The sequence below is a fragment of the Colletes latitarsis genome, chromosome 13 (assembly GCF_051014445.1).
Source record: "Colletes latitarsis isolate SP2378_abdomen chromosome 13, iyColLati1, whole genome shotgun sequence".
Lineage (NCBI taxonomy): Eukaryota > Metazoa > Arthropoda > Insecta > Hymenoptera > Colletidae > Colletes > Colletes latitarsis.
This window is the reverse complement of record NC_135146.1, coordinates 14044973-14058857: the sequence shown is the minus strand read 5'-3', so window position 1 is coordinate 14058857 and position 13885 is coordinate 14044973. Positions and strand designations below refer to the sequence as shown.

The 13885-nt window shown below is 33.5% G+C and overlaps 3 protein-coding genes across 8 annotated transcripts; 1 reads left to right on the top strand and 2 right to left on the bottom strand.

Annotated features, from left to right (window-relative positions):
• Positions 1 to 72: 72 nt before the first annotated feature.
• Positions 73 to 2631, bottom strand: Not11 (CCR4-NOT transcription complex subunit 11). The gene has a single exon (XM_076780692.1). The coding sequence runs from the start codon at positions 2350 to 2352 to the stop codon at positions 988 to 990; it is 1365 nt and encodes a 454-aa protein (XP_076636807.1). The 5' UTR covers positions 2353 to 2631; the 3' UTR covers positions 73 to 987.
• Positions 2632 to 5695: 3064 nt separating this feature from the next.
• Positions 5696 to 11147, bottom strand: Eloa (transcription elongation factor elongin A). Of its 2 annotated transcripts, none has more exons than XM_076780686.1 (10): positions 11016 to 11147; positions 10558 to 10805; positions 9875 to 10143; positions 8653 to 9626; positions 8176 to 8348; positions 7922 to 8091; positions 7769 to 7860; positions 7502 to 7701; positions 7096 to 7375; positions 5696 to 6878 (listed from the first exon to the last, which is right to left on the bottom strand). In XM_076780686.1, exons 2-10 carry the CDS (start codon positions 10624 to 10626, stop codon positions 6799 to 6801), a joined length of 2307 nt encoding a protein of 768 aa, XP_076636801.1. In that variant the 5' UTR covers positions 10627 to 10805; positions 11016 to 11147; the 3' UTR covers positions 5696 to 6798. The 2 variants fall into 2 exon arrangements, with proteins under 2 accessions (XP_076636801.1, XP_076636800.1); XM_076780685.1 differs by having other exon boundaries at positions 10902 to 11046.
• On the top strand, positions 11070 to 13797 carry Xxylt (Xyloside xylosyltransferase). 5 transcript variants are annotated; one of them, XM_076780698.1, is made up of 4 exons: positions 11070 to 11174; positions 12339 to 12778; positions 12854 to 13327; positions 13447 to 13797. In XM_076780698.1, the coding sequence occupies exons 2-4, from the start codon at positions 12389 to 12391 to the stop codon at positions 13651 to 13653; spliced, it is 1071 nt and encodes a 356-aa protein (XP_076636813.1). In that variant the 5' UTR covers positions 11070 to 11174; positions 12339 to 12388; the 3' UTR covers positions 13654 to 13797. The 5 variants fall into 5 exon arrangements, with proteins under 5 accessions (XP_076636813.1, XP_076636812.1, XP_076636811.1 ...); XM_076780697.1 differs by lacking the exon at positions 11070 to 11174 and adding an exon at positions 11427 to 11710; XM_076780696.1 differs by lacking the exon at positions 11070 to 11174 and adding an exon at positions 11427 to 11710 and having other exon boundaries at positions 11830 to 12778.
• Positions 13798 to 13885: the final 88 nt, after the last annotated feature.

Sequence of the window (13885 nt, the reverse complement as noted above, 5' to 3'; positions counted from 1 at the left end):
GCTAGGATCGAAGTCATCGTTATTTAAAAAACTGAAGGAAATCGGAGCGCGTGAATGCTCGACACACACAAATTGTACAAGTATCTCGTTTTATTATTCTAAATTATACAATTTCAAGATTTTAACACAAATTATTTAGCTATTTATTTCAGACTGCTACTTGAAAATATTTAATACTTTCGTATAAATTTTACAAATTACTATAATTTTCCTAAAATTCTATACCTGATCATATAGATAATATTTGATTTATAAACAATTGTTTAAATTGTTACTTAAGTAATGAATCATTTAAAATAATACAATTTACACATTAATTAATACTCATTGTATATTCACGTAAATTTGTACGTTTTACTATACAAGTGTGATACGTATGTTATTAAATTTACGATAAGACAAAACGCTAAAAAATAATTCATAATCACGAAAAATACTTCAGTTTTTATGTTGAAAGTGTAAAAAGTATTATTTATTTCCTCTTTAGATTTTTGGGGTACAAAATGTATGATTTACGGATAGGTATATTTTAAATAAATAAATGTACAAAGTACTATAAGATATACTTGAATACTAGTAAACAAGTAATATTTCATACGAATGTCAATAATAATGTTTTTTTTATTTCTACTCGAGGATAAATTTGTTAGTTTCAACAATGAAAAATCAGGGCATGTAGATTCATATACTTTGTATATATATTTATAAAAACATTTATCTTTCATTTTTCGAACTGAAAGTATTATCATATTGGTATTTACATAATTCATAAAATATAAAGTCATTAGAGCCAATAATTTACTTACATATATCAAAACTATGTATAAAATATGATTAAATTTATAAATGTTCACTTTCAAAAATACACTGTGAAACACTACATTACATTCTCGTTCATTAAAATTTAATTAAGCAGAAAAATAGTTAAAAACATTGTTACCTTATTAATCTATTATCAACTAGTTCAAGAGTTTAATGTTAATTCTATTAACACATATCCAACTTATTGTTCGTAGGTGGTGCATTGAGTCCACCAATATCACCAGATTCTAGTTGTTTCAGAAGACGAAACAGAGCAGCAGCTTCTCTGATCCGGCTAAACTCGATACAAAATGCTTGTACTTCGATAAAAAGTTCCTTCACGTTTATAATTTTGTTCCTTATTAAGGATTGTAGAAAAACACAAACCAAGCGTACTAAACGATTTTGCATGTAACGATCTTTTATAGTTTCACAAGTTGAAATACAGTTGCTTATATACAAGTGAACAAATTCTGTTGGTAAATCAACAGTGGTAGTTAATCTATTAACAACTTCCATCGAATGAAGCGACATCTCCATGTTTACCAACACACTGAAATATTCTGTTATTTGACTCGATTGCATAAGCTTCAATAAAACCTCGATCGCAATCAATGGATTATTTTCTACCAGATCTGGTAGTCTTCCTGGAGTAAGACCAATATGATACACCAGTTTTGGATCTCTATCTAACTCGTTAACGAGATGTTGTTGTTGTTGCAGTGTCAGCACGCTTTTAAATGCTTTGCCCATCAATCTGCGAGCTTCTGCGCCAGCACAATTCGAAACGCACATATTACTATCGTATTCGACGGTAAATTGCGACGGTTCCGTGACGTTAAACCATGGTAATTCGTCGACCGAACGATAAAGAGGAGGCGCTAATCTTAAAAATTCGGGACGATAGCTTTGACTATATAACGGACAATCGTTAGCAATTAAGATTTCCGTCATACTTTTCATAGTGTTTTTATCGATCTCTGTTAATTTGGAATGATCCATATCGGGTAAAATCACTGGATTTCCACATTTTACGATGGAAGGTAACTCCGAATGTCGTTCCGCTAACTGCGCTTGTAAATTGCTCAAATCGATAGGCGGGACGGATACGAAATATAATTCATCCACAATCTGTCTTGGAGTCTTCTTTAAAATGTCCTTTTGATTGTATCCTAACAAATTTACTAAGAGGTTTTTCTCGCACTGCGACAAAACTGGAATATGTCCAGAAAAATTAGTTTTCGGTACTCCGTTATTCGTATCTTCTTGTGATTTTAACACCTGAATGAAAACAGGTGCGAAAGGCGTAGAAGCTAACGGTTCTCCTCTATAAAGGTCGAATAATAGAGCCACTGCTATTATTCGTTGAACATTTTTTGGCAATAAGTCTATATGTTGTAAAAGAAGAACCAATGTCATTCCTACTTTAAATCGATCTTCTTTCGGGAATACTTGATGTAACTGGTTGCACAGGCTTTCCAAACTTGTGTCAAGGTTCTCCTCTTCGAGGATGTCCAACAGTTTTGTTAATCCTTTAGGAGTAAGCGTCATGATGTCCCAAGTAACAAATTGAACTAGGTTATAGCACCTTGATTATGTTTCTTTACGTTCATGAATACTACTTTTCAAACGCAGTGATTCATATTCGAGGTCACTAAATGCATGTAACATATTAATTTGTAATTCGCGATAAACTGCCGTTATTGGAGTACAATTAACTACGACACACTCCGAAACATCAGTCGATTACGTTGATTTATTTCCAGTAGTCACTAAACCGTAATAATGATACTCGAAACGTACAAAATAGCAAAGAACGAAAACTTGCGTCGCACTACTGTTGTGGCGCCGCCAACGGCTCACCGCTAACTACCGTCCTTTCATGAGAAGAAGGCATAGCGTGCTTCCATCCCCACTCTTGCTGCAGTCCGCTGATTGGCTGTCACCGATTTCGACCAATGACTGTGAGTCAGCGGACTGTAGCAGGAGTGGGGATGGAACACGCTATACCTTATATATATTAGCGATATTTTATATAATTATGCATGTATACGCAGCTCACGGCTAAATATATGGACAAACTTCAGCTTGTAAAATATATACTTTGATTTTATTTAAATACAAGTGAAAACGTTCCCATTAGTCACGATAAATTAGCCGGAGCTTATTAGTTAATACAGCATTTAAACAATTCTAACAGTAAATGTTTATTGAAAGTAATTCAGTACATTAAATTGAAAAATAAATTATATAATACTATAGCTACAGTATTTATCAAGTAATCTGTATACAGTTTATAACTTAACAGTTTAAGTGAAAAGTTTGAAAATCATCTAACCTCGTTATTTTTCTATATGAAAATATTACTTTTCGAATTATAATACACTAATTATGAGAAAAATGTAATTTCATCGTTTTAATTCAATCACATTCATAGATGCAGAGCAAAATATTTTACCTAACGTTTAAGTAGTTTTTAATTCCCTAGCATTACATTAATTAGTAAAACATTTCAATATGCATAACCAATGTATATCAGCATCAATTATCTAAATTTTACAGAATTGTACATAAATGTATCATTTTACAGATGGATAAATTAAAATTCGACACGTTAAAAAGTTCGTACGTGTTAATTTCTTTCCCTCCCGAATCAAATCAATATCAAGCAAGCATAATTGCGTATAATATAATAAATTACATTTAACTGACACTGAACTATAATCATATATATAATTCATTATGCCATCTATCGATATAAATAATTTTTATACTATAACATCAATCAGATGTAATTTATTATATTGTATACAATTGTTTCCATTACTTTTATTTCTATTCTGCAATTTTTGTTACACGAAAACGTAATTTTACAAGACGTTCGTAAAATGAAGTACTCTATCCCTATGTAGCTCAGATTTTACTAGTATTACAATCTCCATTAGATATCGTAAGTATACAATCGATTAGAACTACAAAATAGCTAATTATGTTCTTAATCTGATCTAAATGGATATGAATAATAAAGTACTTCGTTTATGAACATCGTTGCACGTTATATTAGGTTGTTCGAAAAGTTCGTTCTCAAATTCGTACGTTGGACGTGTTACTTAGCTAACATAACTTCACAAGCTTTAATAAATACCTTTGTTTTGATAGAAATTTTAATCTGTTTCACTAAAAAATTTTCTTCGTGACAAGAAATTCGGATTCATAGAGGAGCTTAAAAATCAGCTGTTTTGCTTCAAATTCAGTTAAACAAAATGTCGTCCTTTGAATTCGCGTGCAAGACTTGAAACGAACTTTCCGAAGAGCCTGATACATTGTATTGGAATAAAATCTTGGCTATGAAAATGAGACAGGTAGGTACAAGAATCGATATCTGTTAAAAACATACGAAGTAATATTTAATTGTTTTCTCACAAATAATATAGATCCTTCTAATTTCCATTTTCAAAGTTCTGACGCCCATATACTACTTTATGGAATTACAGTTACAAAATTATCGTACTTTATGAAACAACTAGATTTTTATATTATAAACAAAATATAAATACATCGCCTCGAGTGCCACTATTTATATCAAATTGTTTACACACATGATTATAATTGAGTCCTATATTGGCCACAGTATACTACTAGTTAAACTTAATATCTTTAAATTTAAATTAAATTCAAAAACCTAAGCAACCTAACTTTAAAGTATATAATAATATTATGCATTTATGTAAAAATTAATTTTCTTTTTTAATTTTTTCGTTTTGCTGGCATACTCTTTTTAATTTTTAATTTTTTTTTCTTTTTCAATTACAATATCTGCTCTGTACTCTTAATGCATTACATCTAATAAATGTAAAACTATTTCTGACATTTAATTAAATTGTAACAACATTTAGATATCAAGAATTTATAAAAATTTCTCTCTAAAAAAAAATTATAAAATTATACTTGGGTTAATAGAATGGAATTTCGAACTTTAAAATACGTAATTAAATCATCGTGCAGCAGGACTAATTTTCCTAAATAAATCAACTTAACACACTCCATTTGATTCTATTGTACAAGGTGTATAAAGCACCATTCTAAAACATTTAAAATTTATGTCGAAACTATCGTTTAAATCATACATTGTACTAAATGCATTTAGTTGATTATAAACTCTCGTAAACATACCCATAATCACGAATTGGAGAAAAATAACATTTGTAACTATTATTCGCATAAAAATAAAAAAAAATTCGTACTATTTTGAATGCTACTTCTTTCCGATTACTAAAATAATGTTTAATTTATAATTCTTACTGATTTCCTTTGTAATTAAGAAAGTATTTTGTAATGCATCATTGTGTGTTTAATTACTGCTTATAAATATACTCCATCTTTATACAGGGTGTTCGACCTGGGGAAAAATTTTAATGGGGGATTCTAGAGGCCAAAATAAGACGAAAATCAAGAATACCAATTTGTTGATGGAGGCTTCGTTAAAAAGTTATTAACAATTAAATTCAAAAATTTCAAATCGTTCTGAAAAAATTATTTTCAGATGCAGGGGTCAATTATAATAATTTTTGGTGAATAGACATACCCCCGAATTCCTTCCCAGTTTCGAGAAAAAAATTCAAGAAGGTGTGAAATTTTTCGTCAAAATTAAAAAATTTCAAATCGTTCTAAAAAAATTATATTCAGTTGCAGGGGTCAAAGACAATCATTTTTGGTGAATAGACATACCCTCGAAATCCTACGCACTTTCGAGAAAAAAATTCGAGTAGGTGCTGAGATTTTCGAAAAAATTAAAAATATTCAAATCGTTCTGAAAAAATTATTGTCGGTTGCGGGGGTCAATTACAATCATTTTTGGTCGTTACACATACCCCCGAAATCCTACCCACTTGCGAGAAAAAAATTCAAGAAGGTGTGAAATTTCTCGACGGAAAAAAAAAATTTCAAATCGTTCTGAAAAAATTATTTTCAGTTGCGGGGGTCAATTACAAACATTTTTGGTGAATAGACATAACCCCGAAATCTTGCGTATTTTCGAGAAAAAAATTCAGTACGGTCGGAGCTTTAAACATTAATAACTTTTTAACGAAGCCTCCATCAACAAATTAGTATTCTTGATTTTCGTGTTATTTTGTTTTCTAGAATCCCCCATTAAAATTTTTCCCAGAGTGGCCGAACACCCTGTATAGATCTGTGATGCTTCGTTTCATCAAGATTAAGATTTATTATGACTCGTAAAAGAATGCAAAATACACAGTACACTTAATATTAATGATCATTATAATTTTATTCGGCTTTTGGAATATTTATTCTGATAAACACAAACACCTCTCTAGATCTTCTCGCAAACAAATATTTACAATTATAATTTAATGAAATTAATGAATCACAGCAACAAATAGGACACATTGGGTATATATGCAACTTTGAATTTTTGTATGAATAGATACTTTATACATGAATTACTAAGCATTAAAATTACGTTGGTTGTAAAACGAAATTGATAGAAGCAACTTCTATGGATACATAAAATATTTGCATTGAATTCTATGTCTGTGCATCCAAGCTATGGAATTATTAAATGTCTCCAATATTGTCACATAAACATGAACTTACACGAATTATTCACTTTTAATAGAAAATGTCATATTTTCATAAAAAAAATCTCATAGCTCCGTATAATCTTGTACAAAAATTCATGAAACTCGGATAAATCATTAGAAAGTTTAGATACTTGTACCCCTCTCTCATACAATTTAAGAGCCCGATTATAACGTTCGTAACAAACACGAAAGCACTACACAATTAATTAGTTTGACGTTAACGCGGCATGCGAAAGTCGTAAACGTATTTCTGTTCAGAATACATACATGTTTCATAAGTAGATGAAGTAACCGGAAGTGTCTGATATGACTCATGCATAAACGCAAAATGATTTATTTATGACTTGATGCATGATTTACTTAATTAGTTGAATATCGATAAAAGTTTTATAAACTACCGCTTGTAACGTCCTTTTATTAACTGCAGAGCTTTAGCCATTAGCGGTGCTTTTGTTTTCTTCATATTACCAGATGCTGCAAAAATAAATATTACTTTTCGATCCAATAAAAAGAAAAACAACTTTTCTTTATATTGTTTCGGTAGTCCAGTGACTTTGTAAATGTTACATGTTAAAAATTAATACTGTATCGTTCCAATTATGCACTTTCGTTTGAAGATCTCAGCTATGAAAGGATCAGCAGTGTAATAGCGTGGCTTAAATTGTTGTTTAACACATATAAAATCACTTACTTGTTTTTATACGAGGCATAGGTGGAGGCGGAACAGCGATGTTTGTTGCGGCTGCAGGACCACCACCGCTAATTAATTTTTTCTTTAAACTAGAGGCAGTATTAGGTACCGAATTTGCAGTACCATATTTGGCTTGTTTTTTAAGAATATTCCTCGGTGGTTTTACGACATTATCAACGTATGCAAGCTTGGTAGATCTTACGGGAATCGATTTATCGATCGATTGTTTTATATTAGCAGTGAGCGTTTTTAATTTTGCTTCCCTTTCATCCAGACAGCGCTAATAAAAATAATAAATAAAATAACTTAAATATACGGTGAAAATTGCATGACTTTATTATTTTAACAAGAATCAACCAATATATTAAAGGTTAAATGCTATAATAATTTGATAGGGAGTACATACCATGTACATTTCACGCCACGTTTCCATTTCCTCCCGCTGTTTACTTCTAAATTCTCGATTACAATGGAACTGCCACAAACAATTTGTGTCTTCGATTAAATAAGGATTATAATGCTCCAACATGAACAATTGATCGGCTGTTGCGCGTTCCAGAACGGGTTTTATTATATCGAAAGGCACGCCACCAGTAACTTCGAGTGCTACACATAATAAAAAGCAAAATAATTATTACTCATTATTTATAAATTTATTTAACAAATCACTTACCGTCAATGTTTTCTATCAGTACTCTAATACACAATTCGAACAGAGTTGGCACACTTGTATAATTGGATTTATTTCCTGAGTACACTTTTGTTCTGGAATTAAAAATCAACGTATAACTTATCCCGTAAATTTGTATAATTATTAAAAAGCTACCTTTGATTTTTAACGTAGATCACATCGGTAAGAGCTTTGTCTTCTTCTTTGCGATGCATTGGATTTATGTACGGTAATGGCTTATAATTGGGACTAATTTCAGGCAGTGTAGACGCCAAATCTATGCTCAATGGCTCTAATTTTACGGTCGATGACAAAAGAGATGGTGGCTGGAAGCAAAAATATGAATTGTATTTCGCAATTCATAAATAAATATCTTTTTTTATAATTACACGTTGTATAATTAAAATTACTTGTAAAGGATCGCTACTCGTCGATTCGGTTTTTGGTACTGATTTTTTATTATTTGTAGCTGGTTGTTCTTGTTTAATCAGTTTTGTTGAAGTTGGGTTTGAAGAATTGTTACTACGTTTTCTAGATGGCTGAGCCATTGTACACATACCAAGTGCCTCTGCAAAACTAGCCCCTGTATATAAGAGCAAAGTACGGAAAAGCATTGATTAAATATTTTAAGGCTAAATACACACCGAAATATAAGTTACTCAATTATTTTCTGAACGGCATCGTAAAAGGGAATATTTCTTTAATACACTATCATTATATAAAAATATTCTACTTTATTTTTAATAAGCATTATAATCACAAAATAGTACAACAAAGGAAATAGTACAGTAAGGAAACAAATGTATCGAACATCTTTTAAAGTAATAAAGAAAATAAATATCATATTCTTCGATTATCTTAAAAATAACATGTTTTTGCAAACTAACCGGAATTGCAATCTATCCCCTCATCGCCATTAATTTCTTGTTTGGTCTTTGACAATTCTTTTGGTTCCTTTGATCCATGCTTTGAATGCTTTGACTCTTTACTAGATTTACTTTCATGTTTAGTTTTCCCTTCTTTGTATTCCTTTTTTTTACTTCGATCTTTACTTTTATCGCGATGCTTATCACTAGAGGAACTATTATGCTTTGACTCTGAAGATTCCTTATTGGAATGATAACTTTCAGTTGCTTTAATTTCATCTTTACTACAGCTTGTTTGCGTTTCGCTTTTATACTTTAATTTCTCCCCGTTGTCTTTTAATTTGCTACTAGATGGATCGTTTCTGTGTTTGCTAGAACTGCTCTTAAATTTTTCAGGGGAGTCTTTCTTTTCCTGCTTAATCTCAGTTTTAATCGATACATCTTTATCCTTAGGCTCTTCTTTTATTTTAATTGTACTAGACGTAGCGTTACTGTTATGCTTTTCAAAAGTCAAAGGTACTTGAATTTTACTTTCGTCGCTTTCGCTTTCGGAATTTTTTCTCCGTTTGCTTTCTTTTCTCACGGTACTCGAACCATCGATCTTTCGTTTCTTCTGATTTTCTTCGCTGCTTTTGGATAAAGTACTACTATCAGACAACTTATTAGAATATTTTTCCAAGCTATCGGATTTATTATGATTCTGATGTTTAGAACTATGAACATCATCTTTCTTAGAGGCACTTTTATTATCCTTTAAAGATTCTTTATCGCTTCGCGACTGATACTTATGGCTGTGTTTGTTTCTCTCATGTTTCTTTTGCTTTTCTGTTTCACTCCCTGAACTTTTGGCAACATCACAATTGTTTTTAGCTTGAGGTTTATCAAGTTTTAATTTTGATTCTTGTTTAGATGCATGTTTATTACTGTGTACTATATTTGATGTTTCGCTTCTTTCTATCTTGTGCCTATGTTTTCCACTTTCTTGACTCTTGTGTCTGAAAAGTCATATCAAATATATGATTCTATTTGCTTTGAGAAACAATTATTAGTTTGATGTACAATATTTGCTATTGGTGATACATAGTCACACTTCTAGATTCACCAAATATTTTAAAATAAATATCAGTTACGGTTGATTTTCTGCCCCATGTTACAATCGTACGATACAAATTTGAGTCATAATTGTTTCAGCAATAATAACCATATTTAATAGAAATATTAAGAAACTGAAAATGCACCGTACCTTGTGACACTTTCTTCAGATTTTGGAGATTCGCGGCTATCGCTGTAACTTTCAGGTGCATCGGGAACGCATGCTTCATCCTCATCTTCACCTTCGCTAGTTTCTTCGCTAGCAACCATGACTTTCCATTTAGCGACAAGTGCCTTTGCAGCATCTCCTATACCACCATCGTACTTCCTTAGGGCATTTACTGTGCGTCCTACGCCGGTCTCTTGAAGGTGTTGCACAGTCACTGGCAAATTGGATAGCTTTGAAATGCAATGTAATATCTGCGAACATTCCAAAATTAATATATTAGACTAAAATACGTACACATCGAATACGGAACAAAAACGAGATACATTTAAATACACGTTCTCTAATTTAAAAGTGATGGGAATAAATTTAATCAAGGAAAACGCATATTATTCTGAAATGATTATTTTTATTTAAGGACCAAGACCAAAATGAAAATAAATCAGAATATCGAACAGATCGATTTATATTTAAAGCTAAAAACATATTCCAATTTCTGTTATTGTACAAGAGAAAAGTTTGAACGATAATGCGTCTAATTTAAATATTATCGTGATTGTGTTTAAACATTAGTGTGAGGTTATATTCGAATGCTATTAATCTAACTGCAACGTCGTATGCATCGCTACGAATTCGATAAACATGGAAATTAACGCAGCAATACATACTCTATCTTCATTGTCATCGCATTTTTCAATATTTCGTTGATAATGTTTAATTTTATCCACAACAGACATTATTGCGGCCGCCAGCTGCTAACTGCTGTTGTCCCGTATTCATGGACAGATGGATACGATGGATGAGAAAGGTAGTTTCAATAGAAATATACGTTTATTGACCACGCGGAAAATTCCATCGACTGATTTACATCCGTAATCAGATCAGGAAGTGGCAAATATAATTTACACGATGCGATCTGAAAATGATTCCGATCATTTTTACTGACTCGACGCTATATACGACATCTTTAAATAGCCGTTTGACAAAGTGAAAATTAATAATCAGAAATTACTATAAAACTCCTATAGAAACGAGAATTTACTGTCTTCGACGAGAAACGCAGCCATCGAAGGGAATTAATATATAATAAAATGGCGAAAGTGAAACCTGACGATTAGCTTTTCACCAGTTAAATATAGTTGTAACACAGAGTACTTGTACAGAAACGAAACCCCGACGTCTTTCATTTAGCTACGACCTACGACATCGTCGCGATATCGACAGTTAAATTAAGAACAAAATTTAAACACGAACATCAAGTCTGCACAGTACTATTATACGTGAAGTACTACTCTGTGAAATACATTTAATTCTTTTGCCAACGCTTTCTTATACGAAACCGTGAAAATCTTTGTCTAAATAATATCTATGCGATATTTGTTCATAAAGTAATCTAACACGGTGTATAGGAATCAGTGGATCCACGGGCGCTAACTCCTTTTGTGTTCAGAATTTCCCTATTATAACGTTCGACGACACAACCAAGAGATAACCGGCTCCGAAAAGTCAATGTTTTCACCTGGAAATTAATCAATGTTTCATGCACGGATACTATAATCCGCAAAGAAACCTGTTGCATGGACAGTTTGTTGTTTTTGTATTTGATCTGTCTTAACCACATTGAGAAATCTGCGTCTGATCGCTGTGTTCTTCGATCCAAAGCAATCTTTCAACTTCGTGATTAGTCGTTTCGAATGAGTTTCACGAGCTTTGTTAAAACTTTCGCGAATTGGAGCAGCTGCTCCGAAATGGAAAATACTCCTAACCTATCGCGTACGGACATTCCGCAGCTTGGGGATTAGGATTTTGCAAGGAATTAAAGTAAACGTAAAGTTTCACTCGATCTTAAAACTCTCACTTTATAATTGTATTAATTTTTCTTGAAGTTATGCAGGTGTACAGTGTCCCTAATCAGTTCGTATTTTGTTTGTTGACAACAGCTCAGTTTAATTTCTAACACTCGTCGAAGATGGAGTTGATATTCCGTTTGTTGACGTTAGCTCTGTTTGACTTTAACGCTCATTTAAAGTGGACTTTTTAGATAAAAATGGCAATTCTGTATATTTCACTTGTGCAAATTAACCTTTACTGGCTTCCACACATACCCTTGTGCTGTAATTTAAGATATCAATAAATCGACCTTGCAAGCATGATTATCTAGCAGATAGCTGGGTGTGGTAATGGGTTAATATTTTAATTTCTGGATGTCAGCTACAATTAATTCATAATACCTATTGAAACTAAAAACTTAACATACTGTTTGTCCTTAACACTCATAGAAGCTAGATTGTTAATATCTTGTTTGTTGGCAACTGTTCAATTTGTAATGTTTGCCAAACCTAAAAACTTAACATCAGCTCTGTTTAATCTCTACCATCATCTCCAAAAACTTAATATACAGTTTCTTGATATCTCTTCAGTACCCATTACTCATCACAGCAGTTTTTAGGTTCTGGATGAGTATGCCCAGAGGAAGCTCGATCATGCCCCTTTAATTAAATGCTCTTGCTACGCAAGGTGCTAATAAATCTGACGGTGCTCGCCGTGGTCCTAGTGCTGTTCTACTGTTACCAAACCTTAAATGGTTTCCGTTGGTCCGTGCGAATTACCCCTCAGAATGCCTCGACCCTCCAGTCGAGTCGTTCTGGGGACACTGTGCTCTCGAGTGTGTTGCTCGCGAGCGAAAACATTTACTACAACGTGTGGTGCATATTCACCAAAGTCGCTAGCAACTCGCCGATGAGACGCAAGTTCGAGATCTTCGCGGACTCGTTGCTCCGATTATCTTCAGTCGACATCGCGTTACACGTGATAACTGACGAAGACAGCAAGGATGTGGCCGAGAAAGTTCTCGACAGCGTCTTGTCCTCCACTGGAAAATTCATGAAGGTTCGATTACCATTATTCCGGCTCGCAAACTTACTTTACTCCGATTTTCTATCGACATGAGTTTGTTTGCTTTAGGTACAATACTATGACGTACATGAGCTGGCGTCTCGATTAGAGGATATCGTGCTGGTCATGTCTTCGCACTTCAGCAGCAAGCCAGGGACTTATTACTCGGATGCCCTGTTCTTTCTGTCCCTGGGTTTGCACCGAGTGGCCCCGGTCGAACAGAGCCTGGCGGCAATGTTCGACGCGGACACCAAGTTCCGCAAGGACATTAAAGACCTGTTCGAAGAGTTCAACAGTTTCGGAAGCCAAGCCTTGTTCGGTTTGGCGCCGGAGCTCACACCGGTTTATAGGCACGTTTTGTATTTGTATCGCAATAAACATCCACACACAGTGTTTGGTGAACCTGCTGGGTCCGGTGGCTACCCGGGTTACAACAGCGGAGTGGTGCTGTTCAACCTGGACAGGCTTCGAAATTCGTCCATTTACCAGCAGATCGTTAAAAAGGAGAGCGTCGATTCCATGACGGAGAAGTACCACTTCAAGGTAAACGAATATAACTTACGAAGAGAAGTCACAAGTTTGAATATAATCGGTGACTTCAAAGCTGTGACCTCTCTTGAATTAGGGGTATTGATTCGTCGGTTGTGGAATTGGTTTTGCAGGGTCATCTGGGAGACCAAGATTTCTACACGCTGCTTGGCATGGAGAGACCAGATCTAATTCGAACCATCGACTGTGGTTGGAACAGACAACTCTGCACATGGTGGAGAGACCGTGGCTACGCGGACGTCTTCCAAAATTATTCCAGCTGCGACTCGGAGACCAAATTATGGCACGGGAACTGCAATACCCCTGTACCTGACAATTAGGTCCTTCTGGACTTCTACTCGCCGACAGGACTATTTTTTATATTGTGCAATTGTAACGATTCGAGTTTAAATACAGCGATGGTATGTTTAAAGCGATTCAGAAGATTGGTTTTTTTGGAAAATAAAGCTTTGTTGATTTCAATACTGTGCATTTTTTAACGACTCAGTCTTGAAACACGATTCTGAAATGGAAGGAGAAGGTCGAAGATTGCTATTTTAATGTTTTTGGAGT

Bases quoted from the DNA above. Each gene is read 5' to 3' on its own strand.
- Not11 (XM_076780692.1), bottom strand. From the start codon at position 2,352: ATGACGCTTACTCCTAAAGGATTAACAAAACTGTTGGACATCCTCGAA.
- Eloa (XM_076780686.1), bottom strand. From the start codon at position 10,626: ATGTCTGTTGTGGATAAAATTAAACATTATCAACGAAATATTGAAAAA. The intron at 9,627-9,874 runs GTACGGTGCATT...ATGACTTTTCAG, and splicing joins TCTGAAGAAAGTGTCACAAG to ACACAAGAGTCAAGAAAGTG. The intron at 7,376-7,501 runs GTATGTACTCCC...TATTTTTATTAG, and splicing joins CGTGGCGTGAAATGTACATG to CGCTGTCTGGATGAAAGGGA.
- Xxylt (XM_076780698.1), top strand. From the start codon at position 12,389: ATGCTCTTGCTACGCAAGGTGCTAATAAATCTGACGGTGCTCGCCGTG. The intron at 12,779-12,853 runs GTTCGATTACCA...TGTTTGCTTTAG, and splicing joins CCACTGGAAAATTCATGAAG to GTACAATACTATGACGTACA. The intron at 13,328-13,446 runs GTAAACGAATAT...TTGGTTTTGCAG, and splicing joins CGGAGAAGTACCACTTCAAG to GGTCATCTGGGAGACCAAGA.